This window comes from Phaseolus vulgaris, chromosome 6 (assembly GCF_051622355.1).
Source record: "Phaseolus vulgaris cultivar YP4 chromosome 6, ASM5162235v1, whole genome shotgun sequence".
In the NCBI taxonomy this organism is placed as follows: Eukaryota; Viridiplantae; Streptophyta; class Magnoliopsida; order Fabales; family Fabaceae; genus Phaseolus; species Phaseolus vulgaris.
The window spans coordinates 19,772,978-19,793,615 of NC_143503.1; the positions used below are offsets into that span (position 1 = coordinate 19,772,978).

Below are 20,638 nucleotides of genomic sequence, written 5' to 3' on the forward strand. Positions count from 1 at the left end.
AAGAGTATATAACCCTATTTTCTTTACCAGAAAAGCAATTATTTGATTAAGACGAACCATGCATCAAAGAAAAAAAAAGTACAAAAACAAAATAATTAAGAGAAAAAGAGAAGAAAGAAAAAGAAGAAAAATATTTATGAAAAAAATAATAAAAGAGGAACAAGTTGTGTTATAGCGAAATTGTTGAAGGAGAATCCTTAAATTAAAGGGAAATTTCAAAACTATAATCTATATTCCTTTTTTAAATTATGAAACTAACTGCTTATAGATTTAAAGTTATTTTTCATATGAATCTTATTCTTTTAATTCGTACTTATGAACAAAAAGAATTAGAAAGAAAATTATATCAGAAAAACTAAGCATAAAAAAGTGATGAAGATGTCTTGAGAAATATTCTTCCTAAAGTTTTCATATATCATTACATGGACTTACACCGACATTCCACTCTATATGCTAAATTTTATGGATAAACTAAACATATATGAATATTCCATTATATGTGCTAAATTTTATGGGTGAGATAAACATAATATTTTTTTATAAAGTTACAAATTGTTTGCTTAGATATTTTCCAATATGTTTCAAAGGAAAAACTTTCATCTAAAAAATTAGAAATTTTAAAAATAATTTTGAGAATACATTAATTTGTATTTGACCTTACAATATAAATAAATAAATATGTCAATACAATTAGTAATTTTTTTCTCCCCACTTGGAGTTTAAAAATAAAATTTATTTCTTCTCCCCACTTGAAGTTTAAAATTTGACTGGTGAAAATCACAAGTTATTTAAATTTCGTTTCCTAAAATAAAAAATCTAACATATGATTTTTATAGTATTTATAAAGTACTATTTTAAATTATATGATGGCGTAAAAGAAATAAATTTAAGGAATCAATAGAAACAAAATTAGAATTCAATATGTTTATTCATAAAAAGAGTACTGTATATTAACTATTACAGCAATGAGTTTATTCAGTATTACAGCAATGTTAGGTATGTACTACTTCATACACAACAAAATATGAAGAAGGATGCATGAACAATGAATTTTTTTTTTTCATCTATCCAATAGCCAATGCTTTTGATTTGCAGAGGGGACAAACATTTTTCTCTTGTAACCATCTCCTTACACAATCTGCATGGTATTCATGTCCACACTGAAGAATTCCAATCTCCTCTTTGTTCTTATATTCATCCTGTGAAATCATATCATGTCATGAGTATTCCAATTAATAGGAGAAAGAGGAAAACATGTTTCTAATAGTACATACTATAAAATAATGCATTTGATACCTGACATATTATGCAAAGATCAATTTCCTGTTCCTGTTCCTCTTCCTGTACCTCAGAAGTTGACCCCTCCAAATTATTAGGTAGTAGATAAGTTTTTGTTACCATTTGTCTTGCAATAATTTCTTCGGACAAACCCCTCTCTACGTTGCCAATCCGTTCACCTAATATAAGAAGCTCCTGTAGTGGAATTCCAAAGAATTAGAAAATTAAAGTTTTCATAGTCACTTAGACCTCATAGCCAATCCACATTCATAGCAAAATACACTAGATGATACATAGCAGACTTGCCTCATATGACATGTCGTCAATGTCCAATTGTATATCACTATGATGGTCACGGAATGAAGCAACTTCCTGAAGAAAGGCCCTAGGAGGAAGATTATGCATGTTGCCTCTAGGAGCATGAAAGTTGGAGTGACCTCTAGGAGGATGACTATGCATGTTGCCTCTACGAGTATGAAAGTTGAAGTGACCTCTATGCATGTTGCCTCTACGAGCACGAAAGTTGGAGTGACCTCTGATCTCTTGCACTTGCATAGGCTGTGCATGATGATGGTAGTGTGCATGATGATGGTTGGAGTGACCTCTGATCTCTTGCACTTGCACAGGCTGTGCATGATGATGGTAGTGCTGATGGGCAAATCTGTGGCTCCTTCTACTTCCAGTTGTATCATGATATCTTTGGAGATTCATTCTTGAATTCTCTAATGAACTTACATTAGCACTGGGAGTTGGAGCTGTTAGACGACCAAATTCATTCACCATGTCAAGGATTTAAAGAAAATAGGACATAATTGCATGGAATAAAAAAAAACATTAGAAACAGAAACATAATTTCTTGGTTGAAAACACTTTCAAAAAAGATGCTTTAGTTGTAAGTAACTAGTTTAGAAATGGAAGCAGAAGTGGAAGGAAGTAGAAAAATAAAAACAGACATCTTACCTTGAATCAAAGATCCCCAAGAGCCAAAACTATGAATGAAGGGGATGCCAATTGCATTAGATGAATCTGTAACACTAATATGATGTGAAACACCAATATCAAGACTAGGTTGATGCTGAACTCCATTGAGTTGTGTCATTCCATACACCATCCTATTGTCATAATAGGCGTCTAGTAAGTAATGGGAATCCATTGTATTTCCTTCCACCACGATTACTCTTAACATATTAGGTTCAGGTTCAGAAATGTTTGTCCTCCCAGGATCGGTGCTTTCAAATTGAAACCTTTGTTCACTCATCTCGTTCATTTCTGTAATTGGGAGAATAATAATCAAAAGTTTAAAACCATATACAAATATGACCAAGAAAATAAAAATAAAAGCCAGATACTTGTGAATGTTAAAGTAAGACACTTGTGAATGTTAAAGTAACCCTTTTTTACATGATAAAAAAAAAAAAAGCAGACAGACAAAAATAGCAACTTTGGAATAAAACATCACCCTCTGATAAAACAAAACTGAGGAGAACTCATAAAACAAAACTGAGGAGAACTAAACCAAAACCTTACCTCAGTTATCAAGTGACAGACTTTCCAAGGTTTCCAAATCCAAATTCTCTTTCGAACAAAAAGCAGGTGAATCGAGGGTCTGAAGAAGGAAAATTTGAATGTTATCTGTAGATCTATTGCAACATGGAGTGCTTATAGTATGATTTTAAAAAAGGAAACTGTTAAAGATATTTTAATTTTGAAAATCTAATTTAAAATATTTAGTTTATCTCATCTATATTCTTTGTAAATTAATTATATCAAGATGGTAATTAATGACAAGAGTTAAAGAGCGAAATATTTTCCATTAAAGCTGTTTTCAATCTTTAAAATCTAATTTTATATATTTCAACATTTATACAGATTTGGTGCATTAACAATAATTTAAGATAAGCAACTAATAACAATAGATAAAATTTAGTATCACATATCCATTCGAAAGTTAGTTATTCTATGATTGAAATTTTTTTTATCACATGTACTAATTTTATTATTAAACGAGTAGGATGAAATCAGGAAAGATAATTAAACAATATATTATTTATCTAAAGAAACCTTCTTGAGATTCTGTTTAATAAATTGATTTATGTGAAACTAATTTATATATAAGGTGATAATTAAGTTCAAGAGTAGGGAAATCATTACTAAAGATAGTTTAATTTTGAAAATACAATTTTAAATATTTCGTTTATCTCATCTTGATATTATTTGTAAATCTATTCTAAAATGATTATATCAAGATGGTAATTAATGACAAGATAAGAGTTAAAGAGGGAAATATTTTCCATTAAAGGTAATTCAATCTAATTTTATATATTTCAGTGTGTATATATATAGTTTTGGTGCATTAACAATAATTTAAAAATGTAAGGCTAATCATATCAAACAAGTAATTAATAGAAGAATTAGTATTGTTGTAAATCAAGAATTCATGTTTATTAGAAGTAAAACAATATATACAAAGGCACAGCAAGGTACCTTTCCTAAACAAAGAAGAAAAACCAAAAATACATTGAAAAAAACAGGGACTAGGATCATACTTGCATCTTCTTTTTGGTACAGTTGCTTGATTCGATCAAGTGCTTCATTCTCAGCCTGAGCCATTTCCTTTCCTTTTGCCTCATACAGCTGCACCCATTTAAATGACACTTTCTTTTCTTTCATCTTCTTAATCACTTCATTAGTAGAATTTGTGCCAAACTGCTTTTCAAAAAACTTCTTCCACAACTTATCAGTTACAGGGCTGAGATCTCTTCCCTGCAAAACCACATCAAGCATGTTAGATAAGCACTTCATTCTTGTTCAAATTTCATTGACAGTCAACAAGAACAACAAGAAGAGACCATCTTACCTTTGTGAACTTCTCCACGTTCATCAACTGGTCAACTGTGCAGTGAGGTAAGATTCGCTCAAGCAGATGCTCATCAAAATAACCAACATTTCCAAGGTACCTTACATTATCTATCACTTTCTGAATGCAAAGATCAACCAGAGTTGGTATCTTTGGTGCACAAAATTCATCTCTTCTCATCATAATGTCACTGCTCATCAAGAACTACAATAGAATTCGATTCAAAATACTAACCAACCATCAAATTAATAATCAACTAAATCTTGATTTGATAATTAAATAATCAACTAAATCTTGATTTGATAATTAAATGTAGATTAGATTCAATGATAGATTTAAAATTGATTGATTGTTGCAATTATAATATGAATCTTTAAATTATTTAATTCAAATTTAATTTGTTAGAAAAATATAATTGGATCTCTAGTCTTCAAAACTTTCTTGTGCCGCTTTAACCTTGTCTGGAAACAAATAGAAAACAAATCTCAAAAGTTCAAAATTGAGTCAACTTTTAAAACTGAACTCGAGGCTTTAAATGTTTTAGAAGCCAAACTTTCAGTTTGTTCTACACAAACAGAATTTTGCAATCCTTTCCTCGCATATATAGGAGGTCCATGTTACCATCTTAGTAAACAGCTATAAATAGGCACTATTTCAAATCTAAATAATACACAATACATTCATTTTGATATTTTATAAAGTTTTTTTATGGTCACGCGTGACTTGTCCTAGGATTATTGCATTAAACAATCTGGACAAATAGAAATCTCAACCAATTTACTTTTAAAGAAAATATTAGTTTTAGTGAACTTAAACATTATAAGGAATGATGCTTTAAACACTGACCTGCATATATCCAAGATTTTCCTCCAACCAATATTCCTTTGTTTCTGGAGTTGGATCTCCTCCTTCAACTGGAAAAAACCAACAACAGAAAGACCTGATTGGAATAAGAAGAAGAGAAATGAAATTGAATTAAAGAAAAATAGAAACGTGGAATTGAATCGGGAATAAAGGGAGAGAGTGAATACCTGATTGAGCAGTGATTTGAGGTTGGAAGAATCCGCAACATGATTAGGGTTATCGATATCAGGAAATGGTGGCTATAGAAAACATCCTTCTCCTTTTCTTTTGTCTCCTTCCCAACACTATTAATGTGACCAATGCTCTTTCTTCCAAACATCGGTTCGATGAGGTTGACCAAAAATGGCTTGCGGAGAAGCTGCGGGTAAGGGCTTAGTTCAACGAAGAACCAAATTTCGAGATTTCGAATGACCAAGAACAGAATTATTTTTGGAAAGAGAAAAATATAATTATTTAATTTAAAATTAATTTGTCAGAAAAATATTCTTTAATTAATTTCTACAACTAATCCTAATTCATTTATTTCACATCTAATTTTTATAAGAAAAGAAAAACAAAATATATCTTAAAATTTGTTAATTTAATGATTATTTTTAAAATTTTAACTTTTCAAAGTAATTATTTATTAAAAATAAATCATTCAATTAAAAAATTATAGCAAATGAGTTTCTTCTCTTCTACAACTAAAACTCATAAATTATCGATTTTATAAGTTAATACAACAAATATTTCTAATAGATACAGGTATATGAATAGATTAAAAAGTTGAATTTCACTAAACAATTATAATTATTATATGATAAATTTTCTTACCATAATAAATCATTCTCTTTGTAAGGTTGGTTGTAAAACACGCTCTCGGACTTCATTAATCACTCTTGTTGTTCAAAATCAATGACTTCATTTTTATGATTAAATATGGATTAGATTAAATAATTTTTTTCCTATCAAGATTAACGTATAGATGCTAAAGAAACTATAAATATGTGGTAATAATGGTTTTCTGATTGATTGATTTGAAATAAAGAAATTTCGGGCGCCTTTTAGGGGTACAAAATATGCAGTTGGTTAAAAAAAGCTTCGTCCTAGACGGTTTTGGTGTCGTGCGTCTAAGGTACCTGGGGACAATGTTTGTGTTACTGTCCTGTGACGAGGAAGGGCTTATTGGAAAACTCTTAGAAGAAGGTAAGCACTAGTTCACTGGCCTGTTCGGTTCGATTGTGCCTTGGGACGATTCCTTTACAGGAAATGAGAGGTATACATGGGTAAGGTGTAGAGGTATCCCTTTACATCTATGGAATAGACACTGTTTGGAACGTGTTGGGGCACTAGTTGGGAAGGTGGTAAAGGTGGACCAGGTGACTATGGCTAGGGAAGTATTGGAGTACGTTCGGTTACGAATCAGTATTCTGGTAGGTATTTCGCCTTGCGAGAAGAAGGAGGTGAGTATTAATGGCTTCTCTTGTTGGGTTTCTTTTGAAGAATAGATGAGTAATCGGATCTTAAGCTAAGAAGCTTCTTCAGTAAGTGGGGAGACGAGTCAGTATCGGAGTCTGTCGCCAGCTCGAAAGATGTTGGTGAAAGGGAGCGTTTGCCCTCGGTGGGTTCTTCCTTCGATGAAGAATACGGAAGAAGGAAAGGCAAAGAGATGACGGTTCAGTGTAAGGCGGCACAGGTAGAACCTATCCTTGGGGTGGCCCAACAAAAACGATCCTTTAATTCAGTAATAAATGCTACTTTGGGTGTATGGGAGGGAATCTTGGATGGTAAATTATTAGAGAAACAAGGTGAGGTGAGCTTTGCGTCGTGCGGAAAAACGTCTTCAGACTCTTCAAAGGTAGTTGGGGGTGTGATTAAATGTAGGGGAGTGAAGAATGGGGCTTGCATTAATGGTGTTAAAGAGGTAATAGAGAATGTTCAAGAGGAGAATGTAAGTCAAAACATGAATGAACGTAAATTGAACACATACAATAATGTGTTCACATATAGATTTTATCATATCATGATTCTCACACAAAACATAAAAGTGAAGAAGAAATAGGCACTTACATTGATCCATGAGTGATCCTAATTGAGCAGTTACTTTATCTCCTTTATCCCAATCTATCTCTTGCAATTCCGTTCTTGTCACACACTTTCGTGATGCTTAACAGTGAGACAACTATTATTTGCAGAGACAGAACCTTATAGCCTTTAGTACCCAATCTCCATCAGATGTAGGTTTTCCATTAGGTATATCATCAGATATATATTTCTCACATTAACCAATGGGCCTTTAATTCTATTATTATTATTAAATCATATTTGGGCCCAAAGTCCAAACTCTAAGTCATGTGAGTCACTTTATAGAAATTAATTTACATAATTTCTTACAGAGAATGGTAGGGCTCTCCATGAGATGATTGGGGGGAGAGTAACGGTTCTGAGCTTAAAGCGGAGAAATTACACATGAATTTAGGGTGTAGTAATCTGCATGTAGCTAGCCATGTTAAGGTTGGTGAAGTGCAGGTTCACAAAGAGCAAGGAATCACGTGCCAAAAAGTGCTTGGGGGAGAGAACAAGATAAATGCTTTTAATGTGGAGTTCCCAAACAGGAATTCACTTAGGAGGGAGGTGCATGTGATAAGTGCCTAATTTCAGTAATATTTCATATTAAAATATAGGCACTTATTAGGATTTATTGTTAATTTACATATAAAATAATCCTTAATTTATGAATTTATACCTTTTTACATCTTTTATGAGCTTTATTTGAATAAGAGCATTTTATTCCCAAATTTGGTGTTAATTGTAGATTTATAGGGAGGATTGAAGATTTGGAGTAAAGGAGAATAATTTGAGCTAAAAAGAGAAAGTTGGAAGGTCCTAAAATAGAAAAAGATGCAAAGAAAGATTGAGCATTTTTTATGTTTTATCATTTAGCCCATTAGCGCGACAAGAAGCAACCTAACCCTAGAAAACTAGGATAAATAGACGGCTAGAGGCTCAACCCTAGTGTGCCAGATTGAGAGGAAAACACCATAGAGTGAATTGTAACCCAATTGGGAGAATGAAAGGTGCTAGAATTATGTGTGGCTAATTCTACCATTTGGGATTGGGAGTAATATGCTCAAACCTCTTATGTATTGAGGTGATATCTTATATATTAATATTCAGTTCTTGATTGATTATTGGTATTGTTGTTTTACTTTTAACTTTCCATGACAAATTGAGAATCTTAAATCTGACTGGGAGGTATTTTTAGGGTTCGGACCTAAACAACAATACTTAACATATTTGAGTGTTAGGGATAGACTTGAAATGTTAATTGTCATTAACGTCTGAGTGTGATTCTAAGTTGTTTTTATAAATATGCGAGGGATCGATATTTAGAAAACATTCTTAAGGATTTTATATGCGAGGGATCGATATAAATGAATTTTCTGCGGGCATCAATTTCAATAAAAGAACTTAATATTAACATGCTAATCAAAATACATAAGAGTGGGAGAGATGAAACTTAATCCCTATTTTTCCAATTGAAGCAACTAATTCTTTGTTTGTTTTCTTATTGATCAGTAACAACACAATTACTTTCAATACTCTTTTAATTGTTTTGTTCTATATTTAGCGATTATTGTACTCGATAATTCACTGTTCCTTGTGGAATGAATATTTGTCCTTAGAGACAATTATTACTTCTGACAAACGCGGTGCACTTGCCGTAAAAAGTCATCAGCATGTTGCTCACATTTATGGCAATTCTGGTGGAGCATTCAATGAAATGCATATGGTGGTTGGGGGAGTATATGAAGTTGATTTAATAAATGAGGAGCATTCAAACATGATTCTATGTAGGAGTGATAAGTATGCAACTCACATTAATGGAAATATTGGTGGAGTAAATGAAGCTAATATAATAAATGAGGAGCACTAAAACGTGATTCCATGTAGGAGTGAAAAGCATGCAACTCACATTAATGGTAATATTAGTGGAGTAGAGAATCTCAAGCATGGCACGGTGCGTCATAAGGTGGTTGGAGGAGTGAATGAAGCTATATTAATTAATGAGGAGCACCCAAACGTGAACCCACGTAGGAGTGAGGCGCATGCAACTCTTTTTTATAGTTGTAATGGAGGAGTAGCGAATTCCAAAGATGAGCAAGGCTTGGTTTGTCATAAGGTGGTTGGGGGAGTGAATAAAGCTAATATATTTAATGTGGAGCAATCAAGAGTGCATGAAAATAGCCTTAATGGCTTTAAAGATGGCTTAGTAAATGATAGAGAGGAGTAGCACGACAAAGAAATAGTTAGAGACAGTAAGGTGGGGAGGTGGGTTGATGATTAGCGTGCAGGGCTTCCAGATGAGTATGAGGTAGGAGGTTCCGTTGATTAGCGTTTAGAGACAGAGCAATCTGAAGGGGTTGTGGCGGGGGCAGGAGGGGTACAAGAGGAGGTTGTAGGTGAGGGAGCGGTGTCTTCAACGTTTAAAGAGAACAATTTGGTTGATGTGCGGGTGGTTCAAGTACATTATCTTGATTAACAACTGATGTTGAGGTCAATCCCTATTCTTTCGTCAAATAGTGCAATCGAGAATAGTAATAGAATCTTCAAGATGAAAAACAAAAAGTATGAGGCAATCAGGGTTTGGAAGGTAGGGAAGGATATGGGTTACACGCATTCAGGTCAGGAAGATATAGTTATCAGCAGGCTTCAGTCCTAGGAAGCTCGAGTCAGTGGTCATTTGAGGAATAATGAGGGGGAGATCAGTGTGTTTGTTGATGAAGATAATTAGTATGAATATAAGGGAGATAAGAGGTTCAATTAAAAGAAGATATCTAAGCACGTTGATTAACAACGAGCAGGTGGATATGGTGTGCATACAAGAGACAAAGTGTTCAGAGCTTAATAAGGAGAGTGTTTTTCAATTGTGGGTTCTAAAGAAATAGAGTGGGTTGAGAATGGAGCAAATAGTGCTAGAGGCTCATTACGATGTGGAGAAAAAGTTGTTTTCAGTTGTCCAGTTTCTGTAATGGTAGAAATTTTACAATCATTGAAGGGCTTTAGAAGGCTAGTGCGGAGGTCTCTGTCACTATTGTGAATGTATATAGTTTCGGCTCGTTAGGGGACAAGAAGGCGGTATGGGAGGAGATTAGTAAACCATAGGTTGGTTCAGTTGTCTGAGGGTTGGTGTGTAGTGGGTGACTTTAACTCTATAAGAAGTCGGGAAGAGAGGAAAAACTTGATGTTCGTGTCTGACTATAGTAGAGAAATAGAAGGTTCAATGCTTTTATTGAAGAAACAAAACTGACAGATATTCCGTTGACTGCCAAAACGTTTATGTGGTATAAACAAAATGGTCTAGTGAAGAGCAGGATCGACAGGGTTCTCGTGTCAAAAGAATGGGTGGAAGCGTGGCCGCACTGTAAACAATTTGTATTAAGTAGATTGGTCTCTGATCATTGTGCAATTGTCATTAGAGATAAGTATGTTGATTGGGGCCCGAAACTGTTCAGGAGTCTTGATGTTTGGCAGAGCGATAACAAATTTAAGGTTTTTTTGAAAGAAAAATGGCTCAATTACGAGGTGCAAGGTGGAGGAATATTTATCTTTAAAGAAACACTGAAGAAGCTCAAAGCTGACTTAAAAGTATGGAATAAGGAGGTTTTTGGGGATGTGAATCAGGCGGGCGTAGGATTGCAAACAGGCTAAGGGAGCTAGATGCAAAAGATGATGAACTTGACTTGAATGAGCAAGAGAGGGAGGAAAGAAGGTCATTATTAGCATAGCTCAATAAAAATCTATTTAAGCAAAAGGTAGTTGCGAAGCAAAAAGCCAGGCAAAATTGGCTGAAGAAAGGAGATCTAAATACGAAGTTCTTCCATTCGTCAGTTAAATGGAGGAGTGCTAAAAATGAGATTCATGGGGTGCTCGAGAACGGTCGGTGGTGCAAGGATAAGGATGAAGTTAAACATAAGGTCAGAGACTTTTTTGAAGCTAGATTCTACGGTTATGAAGAGTTGTTGGTTAAGTTAGATAACATCCGCTTTAACTCTATTTCCAGGGAGGATAATCAGATGTTGGTCAGTGTTTTTTCAGAAGAGGAAATTAAGGAAGTAGTGTGGAGCTGTGATAGTTCGAAAAGCCCTGACCCAGATGGATTTAATATGGGTTTTATAAAGTTCACCTAGGATTTCATTAAAGTGGATTTAATGGCGGCGGTGAAGGATTTTGAATTCTTTGAAAAATGGCATCGGGGTTCAAATGCATCGTTTATATGTCTGATTCCAAAGAACGAAAATCCTTAACATCTCAAGGAGTTTAGACCTATTTCGTTGGTCGGATGCCTGTACAAAATTATCTCAAAGCCATTGTCATTACGTATGAAAAAGGTGATTAGTAAGGTGATCGACGTTAGACAGTGTGCTTTTCTCGAGGGGAGGGGTTTGTTGGATTGTGTGTTAGTTGCCAACGAAGTTTTGGATGAGATGAAAAGAAGGAAGAAAAAGTGTGTTTTCTTCAAAGTGAATTTTGAGAAGGCGTATGACTCTATAAGATGGGAGTTCATTTATTATATGTTAGAAAAGGGTGGCTTCTGCGGTAAATGGATTCACTGGATAAAGGGATATTTAGAGTCAGCTTCCGTGTTTGTTCTTGTGAACGATAGCCCGACTAAAGAGTTCTTACCAAAGAAAGGACTTCGATAGGGCGACCCACTAACTCCGTTTTTATTTCTTATAGCGGCAGAAGGTTTGGTGGGAGTGTTTAGGATGGCGGTTGAGAAGAATCTGATTGATAGTTTGGAGATTGGAAGGGAGAAAGTGAAGGTAAACATGTTGCAGTACGCTGATGATACTTTATTTTTTTGTGAAGCAAATGTCAAAAGTGTCTTCAATATAAAAGGCGACCCTGAATTGCTTTGAACTCTCTTTCAGGCTCAAGGTGAACTTTATGAAGAGCAAGATAGGTGGTTTGGGGGTCGAGCAGATAATGTTGCAGCGCTTAGCGGCGATTCTTAATTGTGAAGTGATGGTAACCCCATTTCTATACTTGGTTTTGTCGGTAGGAGGATGCCATAAGAGAAGGGCGTTTTGGGATGCAGTGATTGTTAGAATGGAGAAAGATTAAGCAGGTGCAAAGGCAAATTCTTGTCTTTGGCAGGTAGGATTTGTTTGATAAAGTCAATATTGTCTACCATTCCATTGTTTAACCTATCTTTATTTAAAATGCCAGTGGTGGTGGCAAACGAGCTCGTGAAAATCCAAAGGGATTGGTGGGGATCGAATGGAAGAAAGATCGCTTGGGCCTCATGGGAAAAGGTGTGTGCAGCTCGCGAGGACGGGGGTCTTGGGATTATTGACTTAAGGACTTTCAATTTGGCGTTACTTGGTAAATGGGTATGGCGGTTGGGGTCAGATAAGGGTGGTTTGTGGAAGGAGATTATTGTTTCCAAGTATGGGGGGTGGAGAAGTCTGAGAGAGGGAGAGAAAGATAGTAAAGACTCTCTTTGGTGGAAAGATTTGAGGCGGTCTGGAGCTTGGAGAGTTGGGGCCGAAATTTCGAAGAAGCCTTAATCTAGAAGGTGGGAACTGAGAGGGAAGTTTTGTTTTAGGAAGATAATTGGGTGGGGAGAGGGCCTTGAAGACGGTTTTCCCGAGGTTGTATTCCCTGAGTGTGACAAAAGCTTCTGCGATGGCTGCTTTTGGGGGATTGATGACGGAAAGTGGTTCTGGAATTTTGTTTGGAGAAGAAAGCTATTTGAATGGGAGAAGCAATTAGCAGAACGGCTTTTTCAGGAAGTCCAAGGTGTAAATTTCGACTTGGATAAGGAGGACAGGTGGATCTGGAAGGAAGGAGAGGAATTTGGGTACACGGTTAAATCGGCATACCTCCGTCTAAGGGAGGATGGAGTAGGGGAGAATGGAACGGTGTGTAAAAAGTTTTGGAAAAGTAAAGTTGTACCTACTGCTTTGGTTATGACTTGGAGGGTGTTGGAAAACAAGTTAGCCACTAAGGCTAACCTGGAAAGGCGCGGGATCATTGTTGCAAGCTCCACGTGTAGTCTTTGTGGGGTTGAGGAGGAGACTAACACCCATTTGTTCTTTGAGTGCATATTTGCTTGGTTATTGTGGAACCATTGTTATGCATGGTTGGGCGTGCTGAGCGTGTTTCACAACGTTCCATTGTTAAATTTTTCCCAGTTTACGCCTGATTCGGTGAATGAGATTTGGGGTGTTGTTTGGATCGCAGTAGTCAACGAGGTTTGGAAGCATAGAAACATGGTTATTTTTAACAGGGGAGTAGTGGATGTTCTGGAAGCTTTTGCTTTAGTTCAATTAAAGGCTTGGTCATAGGTTACATCCAAGTCACAGTTTGCGAATTTTTCCTTTTCTAATTGATGCATAGATCTGTTGGTTTGTATGAGGATGATCTCATGACGTATTCATTCAAGTTGTTCGATTGTTTCCTCTAGATGTCTTCCTCTGGGTTAGCTAGGACAATTCTGTTTTGTCAGACTTTGGAGTAAGTCTTGTGATGAAGATTATGGGTGAGTCCGTGCTAATCTAGCCCGTTGACTCGCGCTTTGTCCTGCTCCGCATAACCCGTAGCCCATGCTAGCCAACAACGGGGCAGTTTTATACATGTTCACACAACATATAATATTTAACTTTCAAACTATCAAAATATAATATTTATACATGTTCACACAGCATATAATATTTAACTTTCAAACTATCAAAATATAATATTTATACATGTTCACACAACATAAAATCAAACAATTTTATCAACTAACATCCCTGCAAGAGAAATTGAAACTTGGGACCACGTCCTCTCCACATCCAGAATTTCTAGCTTAAGATACTACTGAAAGTTAAAGTTAGCTTCCCTTACCATAATTGCTTGCTTTCCAAGCAACTTCTAGAAATTTATCCTCTCAGTATAGATAAACTTCAAGATTTAAATAGTCGCATTCTTATATGCTTCATATTGATTTTAAAAAGGAAGTTTGTGTTGCATTTAAGAATGAGGCTATTTACCATAGCCGCCCTTGTAAATCTGCCTTTAAGAATGTGGCTATTTACCATACCCACCCTTATAAATCTTTGTGTTGCATATAAGAATGCGACTATGATAAATAGTAGTCGTTGTATATGGTTATTTTTTAGTACATTTTGTTTAATGTTAGTTCTCATCTAAATTGACCTGTTCAATTATAACCTAGCTAGAGAAATACATAAATTCAGATAATCAAATTATATATATTGATAAAAATGTATTACAAACACTAATAATATATTTATCTATCTATCTAATTTCTACATTATTCATCAGCTATCCTAGAGTAATAAAAATTTAGGAAATATGTGGACCGAGAATGTCTCACATATGATATGGCTTTCAAAGACATTGGTCGCTCATCCGTGAAGAACTGCATTACAAAATAAGGTTCACATAAATTAGTGTTAAGATACATATATGTTAAAGAATTATAAAAAATAATTTACCATCATGTTACCTAATCCCAATCACTTTTAAGGCTTAGTCTTACAATGGTAACCATCCATTTCATAACGTAATAGCCACACTCATAACTTCCTGGTTGTCTATTACACTATAATTCAATAAAAAGTAAAAGTTAATATTGATAAACAATGAAAAGAGAAAGACAAAAATTACAAACCTTTATTGTCATCCACTTCAGATTTTGAAAATTTGAATTCGATCGACCTTTTTGGATGTTATATCCATGCCATGAATTGATTAATACAAAAAACCGCGTTAGTAGATGCTTAATTAGTAACATACGGAGTTAAGTTTATAGTGTACTTACTTATCAATGATATTCTTCACATGTGTGGATGACTTCTTGTGACGGAAACAAAACCACATAACAGTCTTATCAACCGTTGATATAAGACAAGTAACTTCCAATGACCCTTATATCATCCATGAAAAGAATTAGTAAATTTTTAAAACATGAAATAGTAATAATTGACGATTTATAATTAAACTTACTCATTAATATAAGGGCATAAATAAATTTGTTTTTCCTCTTTTTTGGGGTGTTAGTGATGTATGATTAGGGCAGTTTTCTTTGTTCTAGTGGGATTAGTATATGAGGGATCTAAGAATCCATACACATCTTCCTTCCTATCACTGATAGAAACTCCATGCAAAAACCTACAAGTTATTAGTTAAAGCATAACCAATAATAATTTAACATAAAGTAAATTGAAATATAGGTAAAGATACTTACATCATAAAAAATTGAATTATATTTATATTGAGCTCCTGATTCCCAGCCACAAATTCTAACAAATATGACATGTATATGTACAATGGCATGTCAGTGTTTATTTCAAAGAACGTATCAGCCCACAGAATCTCCATAGGGTCTCAACCAATCTCTCTAGCAATTGTAGCTAAGGAAGCTATAGGATCATCAATCGGAACCTCATTCTTCTTTTTCGGACATGGTTTCCGACAAGGTTTCTACAAAATAAAGAACATTTGTATTAAATTAGATGTAATATGTAAATATAAATTAATATAATAAAATGAAATTATTACCAGAGGTTCTGGTATAATTCGAATGAGGTGTCTGGGACAGGCTATGAATGTCTGAAATGCATCGGTCACATTTGTTACCTCATTTAAAGGTAGTGGAACACAAGCATCAGCTACTCGTACTCTTTCAACTTTTACCTTCCCCACATCAGGGAGAGAGGAACGTTATGTAAGGTGTAGGCCTCTTGATAGACTTTTGAAATGACCACCACTTGAGGAAGCATGTCGCCCTCTACCAATAGTTCACATTGGCTCGTCTGGCCAATGATATCATCCCCTGATGTTGTAAGAGTCGCACAACTCTCCTTTGTGCTCTTGAGAGCAGGACTAACAAGCGCCTCAACCAGATCAACATACACTTGTTGCGATAGAAACTCATGTCACAACGCTAGCCGCAACCGATTAGCCTTCTTTCTCATCTCCTCCATTAATTCTTAGCTTATATTACTCGTCATTTATGTTTTGATCTCTGTGGTGGGGGAGGAGGATGAGTGTCGTGGTGCAGTTCTAAAATATATTTTCATTCTGTCTATAGCTAAAACAAGTCAGATATTTCTTGATTCTTTACCAAACTCTAGAAACTCATCATCAAATTTCTTTCATTGAATAGAATTAGCTGAATGTCGGTACATGCCTTCACATTAACTTTCGTTTGCATGCCATTTATGATTCTTAGCATCATTTGGGTTTGCAAACAAACACTTCATCCTTGGAATGAATGGGAAGATACCACACAACCTTCATTGGGGGTCCATGCTTTTCTATCTCTTCAATAATATCATCATATTGTTGTTTCAACTTATAACGTGATAACTCACACCTCAGACAACTTTTCAACAAATCAAAATATTTCCACTATAATATACAATCATTAGGACATGCATGTATCTTTGTATACTCCATACCCATTGAACAAAGAATATTTTTGGCCTTATAATTACATTTAGGTACAATATTTCCCTCTGGAAGCATATCCTTCAACAGCTGAAGCAATTTCATGAAGCTTTTATCAATCCATCCATTTATTGCCTTCAAATTCATCAATCTTAACACCACCGACAATCATGTGAAGTTAGTTGATCTAGGATACAATGGAGTCTCTACATTGCTTGACATACTTCCATATTCATGCGCTTATGCAAAAGACTCAGCTCCCACATCACGAATCATGTCCTCCAAATGATCATCATGTACTACATCATCCATGGTCGACCCTACATATTCTTCAGTGACGAAAACACGTGGTAATTTTAATAATTCACCATGCCATGTCCAAGTTGTATAAGATCGAAGAGACCCATCACATAGAAAGTGCTCCCTGATTTTCTTAATATCCAGTATCCTTCCATTCAAACAGTTAACGCATTGACACCTAATATTGTCTCCATCATGACCACTATTATTCGCATTACGTTGCGCAAATTGGATAAATTTTCTATTCCTCCTTCGTACTCATCACTTATGCGAACAGAATTAATCCAACTTCGATCTATTATATTCTGTAATAGTCATTCAGGTGTTTACTAAGAGTGTGAAATCTCACATTTGTCGAGGGTTGAACACTCTCGCACTCAATACCAGCACGTATCAATTACCTAGGGTCAAACACCCTCGGACTCAATACCAACACGATAATTTTATTCTAACCTAACAACTAACATAATATAAATTAATAATAAATACTAAATATACAAATTAAAATAATTATATTAATTATAAATATTAAATAATATAAATCTATCTACCATCTAATAATTTAATAATTATATTCTAACCTAAAAACAAAAATAATATAAATTTTAAAAAATACAAATTATAATAAATAAAAAATAAATTAATTAATAACATTAAAAAAAATTAAAACACCGCCAACTTTGTGCATGAAGGCAACGATGGTGGCGAAGAGCGGTGCGGGATCGACAGCAACGACGGCGGTAGAGGGGGCAGTAGCAATGACGGAGCAAATAGGGCACAATAAAAATCCAAACAACAACGTGGCAATGAAACAGTACTGACCTTCAAACAATGGCAGAAAACAAACAAAAAAGAGAAACCAAAAAAATACAAAAACCAATAGTGAAGCAGGAGTATAGAGCTCGAAACGAACTTACCAATGGCACGAAGAAGACAATGCAGGCTTGAGGAAGACGAGAGGAAGCACCAAAGCAGAAGAACGAAGCGCCAGAGAAAGGAAAGTATGAAAGCGTAAGTGACGCACTTCTATGTTAGGGTAAAAAAATGATTTTAAGAATGCGACTATGAGGTAAAGCCACATTTTTAAACAAAGCGTTTTATTAAAGAATGTGGTTTTACCTAATAGTCGCATTCTTAAAACAAAGTGCTTTGTTTAAGAATGCGGCTATAACAAATAGCTATCTTCTTATAGGAAGTTAATTTAAAAAATGCCACCACGTTTTGAATGACAGCGTCTGACCGTAAAAATGTCTTAAATGTAGGGTCGTTGTTTTCATATTTTGTACTAGTGATAGAGTAAGCAAAAGTCTCCAGAATGATGGCAAAACACTTCCTTCTTTCTTTTTCTTTTTTTTCACCAATCTTCAATTAATTTGTTTTTTTATTATTAATAGTTTGACATGAAATGCATAACTGTATTGAATTAATCTAGAGGGAAATCGTTGTCATTATTAAGTGCATGAAGTTTGATCCCTTAGTTGAATTAGGACGAGTGACTCTTCCTCCAACAAACTTTCTTCTCCAATTTCCCTCAGTCTTATCAAATGAGTAAGTTTCTCAATTTATTTTTCACAAGACACTACAACGGTAAACCTAATCATGTTTTGTTTTGTACGTTTCAGATTTGCAACAATTTTGAGAGGAATTTAAGCTTATTTACATGTTTTTTGTTTTGTTCTCAGACATCTTGGATACGAAGGTGTCGAAGTCATTAATCCAAAAAGAAAGATGGAAACAAAAGGTGTTTATTTATTTATTTTTTTCTCTTTGTCTCTTTTATGTGAGGAAAGAGATGGTCACTGAAAGATGATGCAATAATATATTTACTCGGATGTAATGATATATTGGCTCGAATGTAACATTAATGGTGACACTAACAATTAATAAAATAAATAAAAATATCAAATGATTAGTGTTTAAAATTAAAGTACGTACATCTCAAAATATCAAAGTATAAAATATTTGGAATAAAGACAATATTTAACCTTATTTTTATTATTAAAAAGTAATTTATCAATTTTGAAATCTTTTATAATTATAATTATAGTGAATATTTACTTTGAAATAATGTTATATTTTTTTACTTAGGTCACTAACATAGTATTAATTATTTAATTTTGTTAAAAGGGATAATTGTATTAAAAAAATTAAAAAGGATTAGCTATAATTGTTCAACTATCTTTATTTCTGTCTAATCTCTAATTCTTTTCTTACTATAAATAATGATAATAATAACAACTTATATGTTTTTAAAATTTCACTCCAATTGTTGTTGAAACAGTATTGTTAAAATTATTAGAATCACTAAATAATACATAAAAAAATTTAAACATAATATAATAATTTTATAATACTGAAAACTAAAATAAAACATAAATTTTAGAGGTTCATAACATTTAAAATCCATTAAAACTTTCAAATAAAATGTGTTATTATATTTAAATTGAAATTTTAAATTAATATTTATTAACATTTTTAACCATGCATGTAGAATAAAATTGATCACATTATTAAAAATTTGTTTCTTATTGATAGATTTAGTTTTAATGGAATAAATACATATATGTAGGTTTTATTTTTCTACATAAATTATTTGAAATTTGATCACATTATTAAAAAATTATTTTTTTATTTGTATATTTAAAGGATAGATTCGGTTTTAATAAAATATTTTTTTTTACATGTAAATATTATTAAATATATTAAATAAATAAAATGTAAAACAGTTAAGGTTATATTAGATACATATCTATTTAATTAATTTTATTAAATTCTTTATTTACTATTATTTTATCCTTGGAAAAATAAAAATTTAAGATATAAAAGTAACATGTCTAATAATATTCTAAAAATTTGCCATTTTAAATTTTATTTCGAAAAATTAGTTTATATTGTTTTAAACAAATATTAGATGTACATTAATATACTATATGATAACTGAATTTCTATTTTAAAGTGATTTTAAATAAAATATAATTATTTAATTTAAAATTAATTTGTTAGAAAAATATTCTTTTGTAATTATTATATTCCATAGAACATATTTTAGAGAAATAAAATTTAAATTAATATAGTTTTAAAATTATTTAAACTTTTCTCCGTGGTGGCATCTAGTTTTTTTTCTACATAAATTATTAGAAATATAATTACATCATCAAAATATTCTTTCTCATATGTATATTTAATTGATAGATTTAGTTTTAATAGAATATTTTTTTGATTTAAATTAATTAAATAAAAAAAGTTTAAATAGTTTTCCATTATCTAATAAATCATTTCAAATATTGAAAGTAGACTCTCATCCATCCATTTAAAAAAAATTATGATTTGTTCTCGAACCAAAATTTTTCTATTCATTTGACTCTAATCATGATTAAGTTATTACCATATATAATTACTAAGTTGACTATGTTGGGAGAAATTTGGAATCACAAGAATTTTATAATTTTCAACGGGGGGTGGCTGACGCGTCTGAGGTGTGCACTTTGATGCAAGCTAAGGTTTGGTCTTGGATTTCTGCAAAATCACGTTCTGCATCGTTTCCCTTTTCCAATTGGTGTTTGGAACCTTTGGAATGTATGAGTTTAGTCCTTTGATGTGATGTTAGGTTTTTCTTGTATGGTTAGCGATAAGAGGTGTTAGGTAGGTGTTTTGAGCTAATCTCTGGGTATTGTTTTATGTATAAGAGTTGAACCATCCCTGAAGTGATTCACATTTTATATTTAATTGTTATTGCCGATAAAAAAAAGTTGACTATGTTGAGATTACAATATATGAGTAGGTGTAGTCATAAATATTTGTGTTTTATAATGTGTATTTGTATTTATTAAAATGAAATATAAATTTATAATTACAATATAAGTGTCTGAATAATAATATTTTTTTATTCAATTC

The 20,638-nt window shown here is 33.3% G+C and overlaps 1 protein-coding gene across 6 annotated transcripts; it reads right to left on the reverse strand.

Moving 5' to 3' along the window:
- Positions 1–900: 900 nt before the first annotated feature.
- Positions 901–5,412, reverse strand: LOC137831211 (uncharacterized). Of its 6 annotated transcripts, XR_016521790.1 has the most exons (9): positions 5,167–5,412; positions 4,982–5,075; positions 4,136–4,339; positions 3,825–4,041; positions 2,806–2,884; positions 2,239–2,547; positions 1,585–2,033; positions 1,297–1,473; positions 901–1,199 (listed from the first exon to the last, which is right to left on the reverse strand). XR_016521790.1 is itself a non-coding variant. In XM_090304017.1 (8 exons), the coding sequence occupies exons 2-8, from the start codon at positions 4,985–4,987 to the stop codon at positions 1,065–1,067; spliced, it is 1,497 nt and encodes a 498-aa protein (XP_090160143.1). In that variant the 5' UTR covers positions 4,988–5,049; positions 5,167–5,412; the 3' UTR covers positions 901–1,064. The 6 variants fall into 6 exon arrangements, 5 of the variants coding, with proteins under 5 accessions (XP_090160143.1, XP_090160142.1, XP_090160144.1 ...); XM_090304017.1 differs by lacking the exon at positions 2,806–2,884 and having other exon boundaries at positions 4,982–5,049; XM_090304016.1 differs by lacking the exon at positions 2,806–2,884.
- Between the last annotated feature and the right edge of the window lie 15,226 nt (positions 5,413–20,638).